The sequence below is a fragment of the Tyto alba genome, unplaced genomic scaffold (assembly GCF_018691265.1).
Source record: "Tyto alba isolate M040663 unplaced genomic scaffold, T.alba_DEE_v4.0 Super-Scaffold_9, whole genome shotgun sequence".
Classification (NCBI taxonomy): Eukaryota; Metazoa; Chordata; class Aves; order Strigiformes; family Tytonidae; genus Tyto; species Tyto alba.
Genome location: NW_024881330.1, coordinates 25,248,342 through 25,263,963, shown reverse-complemented (window position 1 = coordinate 25,263,963; position 15,622 = coordinate 25,248,342). Strand labels below are relative to the sequence as shown.

At 40.4% G+C, this 15,622-nt stretch overlaps 1 protein-coding gene across 1 annotated transcript; it reads right to left on the bottom strand.

Moving 5' to 3' along the window:
• Positions 1-1,029: 1,029 nt before the first annotated feature.
• MTERF3 (mitochondrial transcription termination factor 3) lies at positions 1,030-15,546 on the bottom strand. The gene is made up of 8 exons (XM_032987913.2): positions 15,386-15,546; positions 14,643-14,979; positions 12,369-12,521; positions 11,165-11,354; positions 7,839-7,986; positions 6,521-6,592; positions 3,574-3,735; positions 1,030-1,286 (listed from the first exon to the last, which is right to left on the bottom strand). Exons 2-8 carry the CDS (start codon positions 14,956-14,958, stop codon positions 1,092-1,094), a joined length of 1,236 nt encoding a protein of 411 aa, XP_032843804.1. The 5' UTR covers positions 14,959-14,979; positions 15,386-15,546; the 3' UTR covers positions 1,030-1,091.
• Between the last annotated feature and the right edge of the window lie 76 nt (positions 15,547-15,622).

The window sequence follows — 15,622 nt, the reverse complement described above, 5'->3', positions numbered from 1 at the left end:
TGGATTTCACTTTCCTGAACTGTTTTAACTGAAAGAATGGAAATTTCTAAACAGTAAACTCTCAGACAGTTTGTATTTGGATTTAGTCAGTTTTTTCACTTCACCCAAATACACCGTGAAGCATTTGATAATTCTGTATTAACACAGTTTGTTTACTGATAGGATTAAATATTTTTAATACTCCCATGATTCCTAATGTTAGCATTTACTTCAGTTGCTACAACTGAGCAAAGTAACTCTGTCAACTAAATATACATTACAGCCTCTTTTCATATGGTTACTTGTATACTAAAGCCATGCAAATCTCTTTGGGGTGGGGAAAAAACTGCTTCCCCCCCCCAACAAGGGGAAGAGAAAGGTGACTTAAAATAAGCTCCTTCTAGATTTCAGGGACATGTCTAGTTTGATTTTCTTTCTGTAATTTGCCTAGATTCCATTTGCTGTTTTTCTTTGAGATTCCAAACCAAGTTTGACTGCACAGCTCTTAATATCTTAACTTCAGCAGCCAGCTTCACAAAGAAACACCTTTGTAACTTGTTGAAAAATGCCTTTTTGTATGAGGGGCTTCACATATGTAACAGTATAGTTCTTTCTACTGTACAAGGAAAATAACATCATTGGCTTATAAGATAAAATCAGGTAAATACATCACCTCTTTGCTACTGTATTAGCTTGTTATTGTAGCTTGTGGAAGGGAGGGTGAGAAGGCATAGGGCAAGACAGGGACTAAGTCACTAGCCAGTTTTTCCATCTCCCAAAACTCTGAAATTATTGAAAGAAAAAAAAAAAAAAAAAGATTCCACTTCAATTTACTTTTCTGTCCGTGTACTGGCATCATTCATTCTGAATTCAGTTAGTAACTAATTACAAGCATTGCATCAGTAGCAAGCAACATACATTCACTCAATCCTCCTGAAATATATTTTTAAGTCACCATAAAGAATATTACTGTGAGCCTTTAAATCCTACAAACGTTTCATAAGCAACAACTTCTTAAACCACTAATTAAGAAGAGACCATAAAGGGGAATACTTTTATAAAATATGTTTATTTCATAACTTTATTCTATCCCTTTTTACATGTGTTACTAATTAAAGTGTTTTTAAGAATTTTTCAAAGTCCTGTATAGAAGCTTTGGCAATCTCTGTACAAAACACCTCATCAGGCAAGGATACTAGCTGTTCTAGAGAGATGTAGCTGGGTTGTGCTGGGTCATACTGGGCTCTTCCCAAGAATGTAAGAAACATATGTCTCTCTTTGATTCGTAATAGCTTTGAGTTGAAAACCTAAGAAAGAAAGAAAGGGAGGAATCTTTTAGGTTGTCTAAATTTCAGATTCTGATGAATCTAAAATAAGAGCATTTTTTAGACAAACTGAAGATCTAGGAAGGAAACAAATAATTCACATCTTTTTGTCTCATTTATGTCAAACACCAGGTAGGTTACATTTTTACATAAATATTCTAAATACATGTTTCAATACAATATGCTGATGGACACACACAAGGGAAATCAGGGAGTGATACAACTCTCAAACACTTTAGTTTTTTTGTTTATAGGTGATGACTGTATTACTTCTGTGTGATCACAGCCACAAGGAAGGGGAGAGGAGACATTCAGAAACAAGGAGCAAGAGTACCTAAACATTTCCCCTATACTATCAGACATGTTTATTTATGCAGCCAGATTCAGATGAGCATTGTTGTAAGGAAGAAATGAACAGGTGACCACACGGCATCATACAAACGAGTGAATTGCATAGTGGCAATGGAAAAGGTGAGTGGCTGCACCTCCTGTCATAACACAGCAAAAAGGCACAGTGTAGTGGTTCAAAACAACCACTTGTCTTCTGCTGCACAGCAGTGTCTACCTTTGAAGAGATTTGTCACAAAAAACATTCTAGACAGTCAAAGGTGAGAACAATGGTAAGGGAAACATGAAAGAAATCGGTGGAACATCTTAAAAGAGAGAAGTGGGTAAGACAAGAGATGCACAGTTAAGGCTTGAAAGCAGAGATCTAGCTGCATTTCTGAGCAGTACAACTGAAGAGAGAGACACTGCTTTAGAGAAGATAATGGTGAAAACATGAATGCTACAGCAATGAAAGCAGAGTTTTTACTAAAAAAGATAGATTACGCTACTGAAGGAAGGATTTTATGAGGATGCAAACTAATTTGAACTAGGACAGAAAGCAATACTACTGTTTCTTTATTGCCTTCCTTGAATTTTAAGAGGGATTCAGAAGACAAGGGAAGAAGCCTTAAGCAGTATTCATGGAGCTAGCTGACAGGAAGGATGGTTACAACAGTAGCTGTAACAGAGAGGACTTGACAAAAAAAAAATCCTCTCTGCCTCTTATTTTCAGCATTACTCTCATTCAGGATAGAAGTCTCAGATGGAGAAAAGTATGCTTTTGTGAATGCACAGTTTAATGGCCAGACCACATATGGACTGAGTTGCGTTAGCCATATCCTAGAACTCAGTTTTTGAGGATGGAATGGAAGAACAGGGAAGAGAGAGGGTGACTGTGCCAAGAACAAGGAATAGAAGAAACTCTCCTCTTACCCTTCTGAACAAAGGGAAGGGAAGTAATGAGGTGAACCACCATGAAGCCAACAATAAGTCAACTGAGAAGGAAGTGAGCAAGACTTCTGGTCATTTACAGGTCAAGGAGGGCAAAAGTGACACATGGATTGGAGTTACAACAGGCATGCTTGTTAAGTAAAGATATATTAGATAGCAAGATTAAAATTAAAATCCTGGGAGTAGTTTTATTTCCCCATAATGTTGGCTTTTTAGCCAGTTAGATTCCCTACTAGACTTGCTTTAGGAAGAAAATTATTGCAGTTCAGAAGTTCTAAATTGTGCTTTCTTTTTTTTCCTTATAAGAAGCTAGTGTGACTGCATGTCAGCATTGGATGAAGTGACTAATGCTCTCAACTTCTAATTTGTGAGGAAATAACAGTAATGAGGAGACAGAAAAAAAATGAGTCATCAAGAAACGGATCTATTTTCACTCCTGTGATTTTTTATCTATTGCTGCAGCAATAGGAAGATCAATGAGAATCTGATTGCCTAATGGACAGAACTTCTCTTACCTTTAAACTATGTTTTCAGATTCTAGACTCTATAAAATTTATTTTTTTAACTAGACAAATCCAAAAGAAATCTTTTTAAATATATGTTATCTAACAAACAGATCATCTACATGATCTGTCCTCCCTTGTGTCTCTTAGCTAGGTGAGATTCCAGGACAAGGAATCCCTAAGCAGGCAGTAATCTCTCTTGCTTGAATCCAGAAGAGATGAGCATGACTACTTCTGTTGAAAACGTAAAAATTCACAAGACTGTGGGTGGTAGTGTCACATATGCCAGGGGGAGAAGGGCACTTCCACACCGGCATCCTCAATGGTTGCTAAACTGCTAATAAAAGTTAGCCCACTTAGAGTAAAAGCTACAGAAAAGTTTAAGAGTTCACCTGTGTCCTGCATACAGTGAGGATCCACCTTCAACACCAAACCAGCAAAGCAGCTATGCAAACACCTACAATTTTATTCCCAGACTAACAGCTCACCTGAGGAAAGCGAGTAAGCATGTGGTGGGAAATGCCCATTATGTTGTGTAAGTAGTCAAATGTCTGTTTGAGTCTCTTCTTACTTGCAGTTAAAATCTTGGGGGTTTTAAACACAATCTCTTGAATTTCATTACGTTGAAAACCAAGTTCAATCTGACAAACCTGAAAAAGAGCACAATTTTATCTTCAAAAGTCAGCTACAGCCAACAGCTTATTTAACATGCCACTGAAATAAACTAATGCAAAATTCTTCTACCCTTTGTCACACAGCAACAAGAATGAAACCCCACAATAATATATGCCACTCCAGTTCTTCTTAAGTCAGATAGTGCAAATTACTTATCATTTGGGGTTAAAGTGTAATTTGTTTATAGAGTATCCCTGAAGTAAAGATTACTTCTGTGAATGCTATGTATTTTTCAGCTTGTCTAAGATATGAACAAAAAAAGCTGTGTCTCAGCATGCGTGGCAGTTACAAGCATAAAAATTCTCCCTGAAGAGTCTTTAATCAGTTTCAATACCAAGCTGTCAAAAGAGATTGACTTTCTAGTTGTGGAGCTGTTGAGCTTTGCAAAACACAGCAATCAAATAGCTAGTGACTACTTTTGTTATAGTGTTATTTCTTTTGCTAATGTATCTAAGTTATATTTTTATATTGAGGGTATAATTTCAGTCCTGTAGTCTTCAACTGAAGTCTGTTGGACCTGAAAGAGATGTGTAGAATATGCAGTGTATTCAATTTATTTTACAGTTGGTTAATGTCTAAAATAAGATGTCTTTTTCAGAGACTGCCTTGACATCAATTATGGTTTCCCAAGAGGAAAACAAACCACATTTTTTCAGTAAAATCATGAGCACTCCTCCCAACATGCAGAATGGCAAGCAGTTCATTGAGTTGTTGAGAAAGGAATTCAGCATACAAGAGTGTCTGGTAACTCAGCCATTTCTTCTATCCTCCAGTGACATTTAAAAGCAGCTTGTTTAGACTTTCAAATCCTACTCAGGTACTTCTTCAGTTGGCAAAAAGGTGGTGCTTTTTGTTTTTCTAATTTGATGTGCCAAGACTGCAGCTCTTTTCTAAAACTGCCTGGCAGCCCTTCTCCAAAGGGAAAGGCTTAGAATCTGGGTTTTGAAGCTACCATAGGACTTCCAGATCCTTACAGGGAGTCGTTTCTAGAGGTGACTATAATCAGGTCTTTCAACTCCTGGTTATTCCTTATCTGCTTGATAAATATTTGCACATCACAAGAAATAGTAATCAACTAAGACAGCATTCAAGTACGAAGATATGTGTTTGCACTTTGGTGGTGTCCTCCATGGATCTGAGTTGGCAGGGGTAACTTACTGCATTAAGATACACAACTGAGAGTAAGACCTGATGTTAAATCAGTGGAGATATATAGCTGGCCCCACTGTAGGAGGTAAATGTGGCAAGAATCTTGAGCTTTTCTTTTCTACTCTGTGAAATGGAACAGCGCTCACTTGACATGAATGGTGAGCTCAACTGTGAGTTGCTTTGATTGCACTCAGTTTGACAGCAAACATATTTAACAGTAACTCTCCAGACCACGTATGCTAATATCCTTACTGTGTAAGCCCCAGCAATATTCAACATACTCTGTATGATTCCCACAACAGGCAGTGGTAATACAAGCTTTCCAGTTTTACCCTATCAGTGAATCTCTAACTGTGCTTCATGAAACCTTCAGAGGATGGAATAAGCCATCCTTCAGCTCATTTAGTCCATGATTGGTATCTTTTGACAACCAATACCAGCTGCAGCAGTTGTTTCTATGTAACAGCCCACTCAGAATGAGGGATACCACCAGATCACTCTTGAACTGCTGGTATATGGTTTCACTTTGAGTGCTGCCTGTCCACCATTGGCTTAGGAGGTACAGATCTGAACCCAGATTCTGATCCTGATACGTTCCATCTCCTGAAAGGCTAGAGCTTCTAAGTATCAGTAGATTCTAATAGTGAGGGCCTAAAAATCCTTCCTCTCTCTCAAGAACATGTTAAAAATAAGGATGCTACAATATACACTTTTTGGTAGACAAGATAGTCGCATAGAACTGAGGATCTTAAAAACACATTCATTATAATATACTGAATCCCTAGCCTGTGGAAACAATGTTCATCAAAACAAAGCACTATTAATTGGAACAGTCTGCTGCTTTCCAGTCTCCTCCCTAACCACACACATTTCAGATTGCAAGATTCCCAGTGTTCAACAGTTTCAGAGCAGTGAGTCTGTCTGAAAATTATATATTTAAATTCATAGTTATGCGTTATAGGATAATGGGATTTCTCAAATTGTTACACTACATCATGCTGTTTGGCCTATATGGCTTTACAGCACAATAATTAAACCAATACATAGTTACATTTTCAAAGGGGAAAGGAGTCCCTGTGGGTTTGAAGTTATTTACCCAACAGTTGTTAATAACGACCATCTGCTATCAGACAATAGGTGTCAAATGTACATTTTGGCAGACTAGCTACCTGCCAAGAGGAACATAATCAGCTGCACATTTCTTGCTCCCAAATCCTCATGGGCAATCCAAGTTAGCAAAAAACGATAATAATTAAGGAAAAAAAAAAAAAAAAAAGGGAGCAAGCAGGCCCTATTTTTCACTCGTCATAAAGAAATGGGTAACAATTTGTGTCATTAAATAGCAACTCTTGGCAGGAAGGGACCCAGATGAAGTTTCTAACCTACATCAGAGTAGAAGATGGAATGGGATACTGCTCCATGTATGCTGTAAGCTTGCAAGATATAGAGGAAAATAAATTGTTTAACAAAATCCTCAGTTATTTTTTATCTCCACTAGAATTATTGAATTATTTTCTTTCTGTGCAGGATTCTCTTCCAGGAATCTTATATTCTGTCAACTCAAACTATATGGATACACAATATACTTTTAATACCTACTAATAAGCTCACCTGAAGATTTTCTTTTACAGGCTCTAATTTACCAGTCAGTAGCCTTGGAAGACGAATTACCAGATCCTTTGTCTACAATTAGGGAAAACACACAAAGGAAAGATTATTACTGAAAACTTGTTTGCAAATCAATCTGTGAAAGAATGACAGAAATGTCATATAAACTTTTTTTTTCCCCAGTTGGAAGAGGGATGCACTTTCACTTGCACTTCATTTAATCTCTACCCCAAAGAATATATTGCTGCTTCACGCAAATTCATAAGATGCAAAAAGTTACTCAAATATGTTTGTTTGGAAAATAAAAAAATAACTGTTGTAAAACAGACAGGAAGAGGGAGTAAAAGCATACCCCAAAAGTAGAAAGCATTCTCAAGTGCCCAGTCTCTCTCAGTGCTCAAGTTATTTCTTCCTACCTTTTTAAAAAAAGTAAACAACACATTACCTGATAGAGATTTTTCAGCTGCAGTGGAATGTCTATCTCAGGGTCTAGTTAGACCATAGTGTTATGGCAATACAAGAAATTACTGCACATCCCCCAAGCCATGCGATTACTTGTAATCTGCCCTGAGTACAAAGCAGTGACTAAACCCGTTTCCAGAGAGCTCTCTTACCTCAAGCATGGAAAGGCCAGGAACAGGCACTGTGACAGCTATGACTGTTCAGCTAATAGAAGCCAACAGAAGAACACCAGATTCCACTGGGAACTTGACATTTATTGCAAACCCCAGTTACTGCAGGAAACAACTAACACTGCCCACTTATTCCAGGAAACTCCAGATACTACTTCCTCTGAAGATCCTGAAGCATGGTGCTAAATACCTGCTAAGTATGCTTACCATATTACACTCCCAAGCAAACTCAGGGGTTAGCCTTGGTGAGCTGAGCATATAGTTTGACATTTAGTTTGAGATGATATTCACAGATTAGACTGATTTTCTCTGATGAGTTAAGTATGTTACAATATCTTGAAGAGATTAAGACAGCCAAATAGTTTTCTAGAAATTAAAAAAGCTGCTTGCTGTTTCAGCAATGGATTCCATCCTCTGGCCCATCTCAGATAATAAAACTGGACACATACATGCTTGCTTGACAACAACCTGCAGCAGATAATTTTCAAGACCTGTACTTCAGGACCTTTGAACCTTAGATGCCCATATTACTTCTACAGACAGTTAAAATCACGTTATCCTCCTGTAACTCTCTGTTACCATCGGTAATGTCACTAGTGTTTGTAGATAACCTCCTAACACTTGAAGTATTCATGTTCCAAGGCCCTACAGTTGTCACTAGCAAAGTACCTAAAGACTTCAGTCTTTACCTTTTTTACACTGAGACCAAGCTCATTTTTGAAGAAACCCAGTCTGTTATCCAGTCTTTCCACTGAAAACAACAGCAAATATGGAGCTCTTGAGACCATCTGAGCAATTTCTGCCTTACCAAATTTTTTTGATTTTAGGTAAGCCACTCTAGAAGAGAACAAAAACAAAATAAAATCCAGTGATGAAAATTTTATTGCCTCCATTTATTCAGTACTTGCTTAAATTCCTTAGTGATATCTTATAAACGGACAGATGTTCTAGCATTAACATGCAACCCTGCCAAAAATAATTAGGGGGAAATCTGCAGTTATCATAAAAGCAAAATACCATCCCTTCCAATTAATTAGAAGTAAAACAAACCTCAGAGCAGAATGTCAATACTGAAGACAGATTTTAATTCTTTCCAGCTGTACTTAAGCAGATAACTATGTTAACTTACATTTAACTACCAGCCTGTCTCCTAGATTGCAAACACATTAATAGATCATCATAGGGTATGGACAAGAAGATATATACAGCCTTTTGCTATTTTAATGAATTCCATTTCTTCTGCTGAAAGAACAGAGTACTATACCTCATACATCCCCATTTTGCCAATAGCACTGGAGTAGAAATATCATACAACAATGCTATCTGTAGAGACATTGTCCAAAAAGACATTTCTAAATCAGCTGAAAAATTGAGTTTTGTTACAAAAGGTTCCTACTTTCAGTCACTAGTCCAAGGATTTAGTTACACAACATCTGGTTGTCAGAAAGGAGAAGGAGCTGACTAAAGTTTTTGTTTAACAGAGCTTTCTTTCCAACTCAAAACTTTTTCCAAACTTTGAATTCAGTGAAAGTGAAATCCTATTTCAAGTACTACTTGCAGTTGATTATTACCATAGCTCCCAGAAAAGGGAATTGGTGTGTGTGTGTGTGTGTGTATGTGTAAATATAACACACAAAATAAAAAGAGACATGATTAACCCACGTGCCACCATTTACAAAAAGCTAAACTACAATTTTAAGAAGTTTTCTCTTGTTATAGATGAGCATATACAGAAGTATTTGCTGTTAGATGAACTTAGAGCATATAAGAACTGATTTTATCTGGCAGTAATTAAGATACTAAATAGATTGCAAACTATTCAGCAGGAGCAGATATTCAGCAAAAGACAGGCTGTGTGTTAAATCATGTCTAGTGGAGAGAAAAAAAAATAAAAATACCTTCCAGTTACTATGACCTCCCTTCTCTTTCCACAAACCCTCAAAAATGAAGCCATCACAAGCCAAAAACCTCTAGACAGAAGACCTAAGAACAAGCTCTAGAGGACCAATTCCTAACTGAGCAGGCACCCCAACACAGAAGGTAGCAGCCTAGGCTCCAGACAATGCTGATGGAACTGGCTGCAGGAGCCTCGGACACAAGGACAGGTTAGGAGGGGAAGAAATGCAGAACAGGCCAATAAACAGCTAGCCCTTCAAAATTGTCCCATTATGTACTGAATGCCGCAGCATGACTACACTATACTTCTTCCATTCATTTTTTCAAGGGCACAACTGCTAAGCATTTTAGAAACATAGCTAAATTGGATTAAAAATAAAACCTTTCGGTTGTCCTGACTCCCCTCCGCTTATTTTCTGTTAACAAGTCATTGACATCCACACCTGAAGCGTTTCCTCACATCTTGGAAAGGCAAGAAGCTTAAAAGAGGGATGGCAAGACTAATAACCTGACTCTGGGAACTGATATATTAAAGAAGCACAACCACCTAACCCAACCAAAATTTGAGATAAATCTTTGAGTGTTGGCACCAAGGTTGGCCCTTGTTCTACTACAGAGATCAGCATTTCTATGTAGCATGTTAACAGTTTTAAGTCACCATTAACAATACCGTAAAACAAAGCATCTGGTGCAGCTGCAGTACAGACACTGATTTGCAACTGTCAGAATTGTTATGAATTATGGAATGTTTTGACTTTTACAGTGTTTATCTGAAGTCAAATGCCAAATCTATTGAAATTTGTGTTTTGTTTCCTGGCAACCTGGAATCCATAGCAATAAAACATTCCAGAGTGATGTAACCAATACCATGTCCATCTGCACCAAAGTGTTTATGCGAAGGTGATACTCAGCTTTCAAAAGACAGCTATCTGAGACACATTCACTTCACAGCCTGCCATACACCCTCCACAGCACACTTACTTTAAAGCTTGCAGGAGAGCATTCACCAGTGCCAGAGATAAACTTACTGAAAAATGAAGCTGCAGAAAATGAAGAAGAAATTGTATTGCCCTGTTCAGCCTCTACTTCACTAACTAGGCAGTGCCACAGGACAGTCACTGAAAAGCAAATCTGACTTCACAGGAGTTAGAATGTTTATCACAGCAAAAAATACTCTTCAGAAGAATATAAGCAACTGTGACATCTAGATTCAAAACTACTGCTGAAAAATAACATAGGTTCTTTTTGGATATTGTTTCTGAAAGCCCACTTACTGAATAGAAGGATAGAAGAACAGAGGAGAACGAAGAAAAGCCAGGTCTATGTTAGACATGAATTTACATTAGACATGAATCTACTAATGTGCCAGTTTCCAAAAAGCTGTATTTTCAGATTTCTGTTTTGGACAGCTACTATGTACAAGAGCCAAACAGATTGACTTTCTTTTCTGGAATTTTTAAATACCAAGATATTTTCAGCTCATTACAAAGTGTGCATACACACACATGAGTTGTTCTGTAAAAGAACTGTTGAATTAATGCAATCCTGTCTGGAGTAGTTTTAAGAATAAAAGTCCATTTTATGGACTAAGGAATAGTGTTCAAAAATTAGTTCATTGCAGTCTCATGCTCAGTTTGAACTGGACAAGAGGAAAAAAAGGTTACCAAAACCTTCTGCTGCTATTACATGTAAACACAAAAGAGATCTGATCTCCTTCTACTGCAGAATTCACAAGGTACGGGTAGACATATCATCAAGAAGAGCAGTTTCAAAGCATGACTGAAGAGGTTAATATTGTTCTACAAATTTAGGTAAAGTCTCAGGGACTAACATTTTGGATTCTAAGCTAACACAGGTAAAGCAAGTGACCTAGGATGCCGATCTGCTTCCTCTGTGGCAGAGAGGCAGGGATGAGCAGTAAAATTTTTTAATGGTCAGTTTTCAGGTGGATACCACCACATGTTAATGCTGACTGATGGGAAGGCACAGGAACACAGAGCCAGGGATCAAGTGAGAAAGGAAGCAGCACCAACACGGGTTCAGACAAGGTTAAGCCAACTGGGAAATGAGGTCTTCAAGCCACGGGAATTAACACCCCGCTGCTATTTGAAAGGCTTACCTGGTTTCTAAAGCTTCCAGATCTTCAGCAAGGATGTATGGATTTTTGGTCAGGAATGGTCCCAGCTGATTGTCTTCTACACCCACATCCTTAAGAAACAGAAGTATTTTTTTTATATCTTTTTCAAAGTCCAAGGTCAGTAGGAGCTGACCTGCCTTTTGGCGTTTCTCTACTTGGGATAAGTTGACTCCTACAACAGACAAAATTAGAAATTGTTTTAATTAAACACAGACCCTATTTCCTATAAATGTTTCATGAAGGCATGCTGAAATTTATAGGACTACTCCTTTTCTGCCTTGATTTAGCATACTTCAATTACTCAACACAGCAAGGTCACAACACCTTGTATATTGTGGAAAGATTCCAGATAAAACAAGCAGTCATTTTAGATGCTTTTGCTGAGTTTATTTTTTGAAGGAAGACATTTGCAGTGAATCCTGCATGTGAAGAATCAAGTAAACTAGCATGTGCCACACGTAGAGACCTACTCTTGTTGCACAGAGGTATGTGTGCAAGGAATTCCCAACTCCATTACACAAGGGAAGGGAACAGTTTTGCAGTGAAGTACCTTTGGATACTGGCTCACACATAGCAACTTGTTATTACATGGGGTCATGTCTCCCCCTTTCAAATACTTATTTTCCCAACCTCCTTCTAGTGTTCCTTGCATTTTTGGGAAACAAGGAGGTGGCCAGCAACCTTGAACTCAGCTACCCCTGCAGAGTCCCAAGTGCTTTTTGATGAGAAGTAATGTTGTCTTCCATACCCTCCTTCTTGCCTCTCCAGTTTATTGTACCCCACTTCTAAGGTTTTACATAGCAACCACTCTTGTTCCTTCCTTCCTAGGATGGAGAGCTGCAATTTTTTTGGCAGCAAATTAAAGCACCCTTAACCAGCCCAAAAGAAGAAAGACCAGTCAAGTTACATAAAGTGCTTCCCACCTCTGGAAGCTGTGGGAGATACCTCCTTCTAGCATACACAGCACTAAGGGACTAAAATCAGTCAGCTTTGTCTTCAAGTAATATGGCATTGCTAGTGAGTCCCCTCTTTTTCCATTTACCCTGAATAACATTCTTCTGCTTTTACTCACTGGTCACTGTTCCTATTTTGAAGTTTACAAGGTAACCAGGTAGATCAAAACACAAATTATAGAATGTCCAAAGCTGCAGACATAGGCAAACCACATAAACAAAATCACATGTACCTAGGTGGACAAGTTTCGCCAGGGTTTCTGAGTGATCGACATAATCTCGGAGTGTGGAAGACCGAAGGGGAAGAAGCGGTTCTGCAATGATCTGTACAGCTTCTTCCTCAGAAATCTCCTCCAAAGCAGATGAAGGTGGGATGTCATCCCAGTCTAAGAAAGAAATACAGAAGACCCAAATGCATTTTGTGAAAGACAAAACGCAAGAACATTGTGCATGAGATGAACAACCAACCTACTATTACTTGAAAGCATATGAAAACACAGACTCCCAGTTTTTGTCTCTGTTACATCTGCTGTCACTGCCCATCAACTCTCACGTGGACAAATCTGAGTGTAGTACCCAGCAAGCCTGACTTCAGCCTGCTACCTTGATGACTGCAGACAGATCACATCACCTTCTTGAAAAAGAATCTTCTTTCATGTCTTCAGAAATGCATTCTTGCCTCATCATATCCAGATCAAAGGCTACTGAAAAGATTATTTTTCATAACCTGACAATCCCACTAGTTTGTGCCTGTTCTGTATCTGATGCCTGAACTGCAGTTGTTTTAACTTTCAAGGTATTTCACAGCTAATTCCAACAAAGTTATCATGTCTTATCCGTTACAGAATGGCTGCTGACTGCCAGCATCTCTAACAGCTAAAGAAATCAAGCTCCATTTCCTACTCATGAAGATTTCCAAGTGAACATCATTATGCTTGTTTCCCCTTAAGTGTTCAAAGTCACAGAGCTTGGTGTCTTTTTAAAAAATATTTCTCTAATCTCATCTATTTTTCCACCGACAGCTCACAGCAGCTAGATCAAGATCACTGTTTGCAGGCTGGCTGCTGGTATTCACCTCAATTATCAACCTGATTACTGATCAAAAGCCCTAATTATAAATTCTTCAGGATGGAGATTTTCTGTGCCCTGTACCTTTGCACAATGACTTCCTAGAGACTAGGGTAACACTTTTCCATGTCGAGAAAACAAAGCCACAACAGAACTACCAAGACAGATTCCAAAGTAAGTAGGATGATCTTAATGTTCCAGGAAGAGTTACATAGGAAGAGTTGCATAGACTAGCTCAATAGCTGTTGAAGGTCTTGCCACTTATTCTTTTTTTTTTTTTTTCAAAGCTTCAAAACCAAAAGCACAGTAAAACATTTTTAGCAACATTTACACATTAAACAGTCATAAGAACTCTCTAGGAATCTATATGGATATCAAGTATTTTCTTTCAACTTGCTGAGGACCAAACCAATATACACCAAGGTCCCTTCCAGAAGCACAGATGCCCTTTTTTTTTTTGCCATTTTAAGTTCTTTAGCTCTCCTATCATGAAACATACCTCAAGTCACCAAAAAAAATAGTTAGCAATTATGTTTATTCCGCTATATACACTGCCAACTGGGCAAAATCCTCCACACACACATACACAACAGTAAGTCTGCTGGCAGATAAAAATCTGGCACATAGATAAACTGCACTGCAGGTGCAGACACATACGAGCTGGCTGACCTGTCAGTTCTGGTGCAGCACTGTTTCCAGAACCAGCTGCACAAACACACAGATCGCAGTTGCAGCTCTGAGCCACACCAAAAATAAGCCGTGTAGGATCCAAGTTGGCTGGGCTCAAAGCAGAATGTGAACATACAAGACTGCTTAGTAATCCAAAGCAAGTTTCCTCGGTATAGTAGAATTATTTTTAGAGGGTGGTATTTTTTTTATCCTCACTTAGATACACAAGTAGAGAAATGTGAGGCAATTTCCTCAGGGCAACAACACCAAGGCAACCTTGTATCTATCTCCATTCCTCAGGAGACAGTTGGAAGAACATTTCTCACCAGGGCAGTGTTTCTCACTGCTGCCTCCTGTTGTCCATCCCTGATGGATCAAAAGGCTATGGTGTGCGAACTGTTTCAGGGCTGGCCTCCCCAACCCTTGCTCAAAAAACCCCCAAAACAACAAACAAACCCCTTTATTTTGTACCAGCACACCTATGAGGGAAAGGCAAATACTCAGCGGCTACAGGTGGAGTTAGGAAAAGCCCTTCAAACAACAGCTCCAGACCGACAATTCTACCCAAAACATTGTATCTTTATCTCGGCTTAGAGGTATTCTTTGTATGCTAGAGTGACCACAGGAATTCGGCATTAACTATGGGGCTAAAAACGAGTGAAAGTCAGGATAAATGTTTTAGAGAAACAGGCCAAGAAAGGAGAACCAAGGGCAATACTGAACTCATGATCTAGAGATCTGGGAGAAACGGTACCCCTGAGACCTCTTACCTTCACACAGTATTTCTGCATTCAGGTCTGGTAATGGTTCTGCTTTTACTTGCTCCTGTTTTATTGGTGAAGGCAAGTTACTTTCGGGAGAAGGAAAGGATCCCTCCTTGGCACTGCGAGGTGGAGAGCAGCTTCCTACAGATGCATGCCTGTATGCCTGCGATCTCCACAGAAGAGCATCATTGCTAGAGGGCAGCGAGGCAGACCCACGACACGCCTGTGCGGTGCGGCCGCTCAGCCTCCGAGAAAATTCAGCAGCCCGGGCCGACTGCAGCAGGCGACACCAGCGGGAGACCTGCCGAGCCCACGAAGCCATCTTCCAGCTCAGCGCAGCATCCTGCGGGGAGAGAAAGGGCTGAGGAGCAACACGGGCGCTGCCCTGCTTCGCCCGCAGGGCTGGGAGCGTGAATTCCCCGAGCGCTAAAGCACGAAGGGGCTGCTTTGAGGCGTTAAATGCGTGACAAACTGAGGCGTGAGGGGAGCCGGCTCTGAACGCCACAGCTCGCCGCCCGGGGTCCTGTGGGAGCAAGGGGGTGGGGACCTAAACCCGCCCCGAGGGACGCAGCCCTCCGCAGAGCCGTCCCCTCGCCCCGCCGGCGCAGGGCGGCGGGAAGCTGGGCCCGCCGCTTGCAGGCCGCCAGCCCGCGGGAAGCCAGGCCGCCCTGGGCCGGCAGCCCACGCGAGGACGCCGCTCCACGCACGGCGAGCCCGGCCCGGCCCCGAGGACCCACCAGACGCCTCACCTGGCCCCCGCGCCGCTCAACTCGACGAGACCATTCGGGAGAGGGGAGAAGGAAGGGGGAGTGGGCGGGCAGGAAAGGGTCCTCCCCACCGCTTAGCTCGAAGGAGGCGGTGTGGCTCCGCCCCCGCCCCCCCGTTCTTGTTTCTTCCTTCTTCTCTCCCGGCGTGGGCGCAGGGCGTCGCGGGAGCAGCGGGGCGGGCTCCGCCCCTCAGGCGGGCGGGCGGGCGCGCGCGCGCGC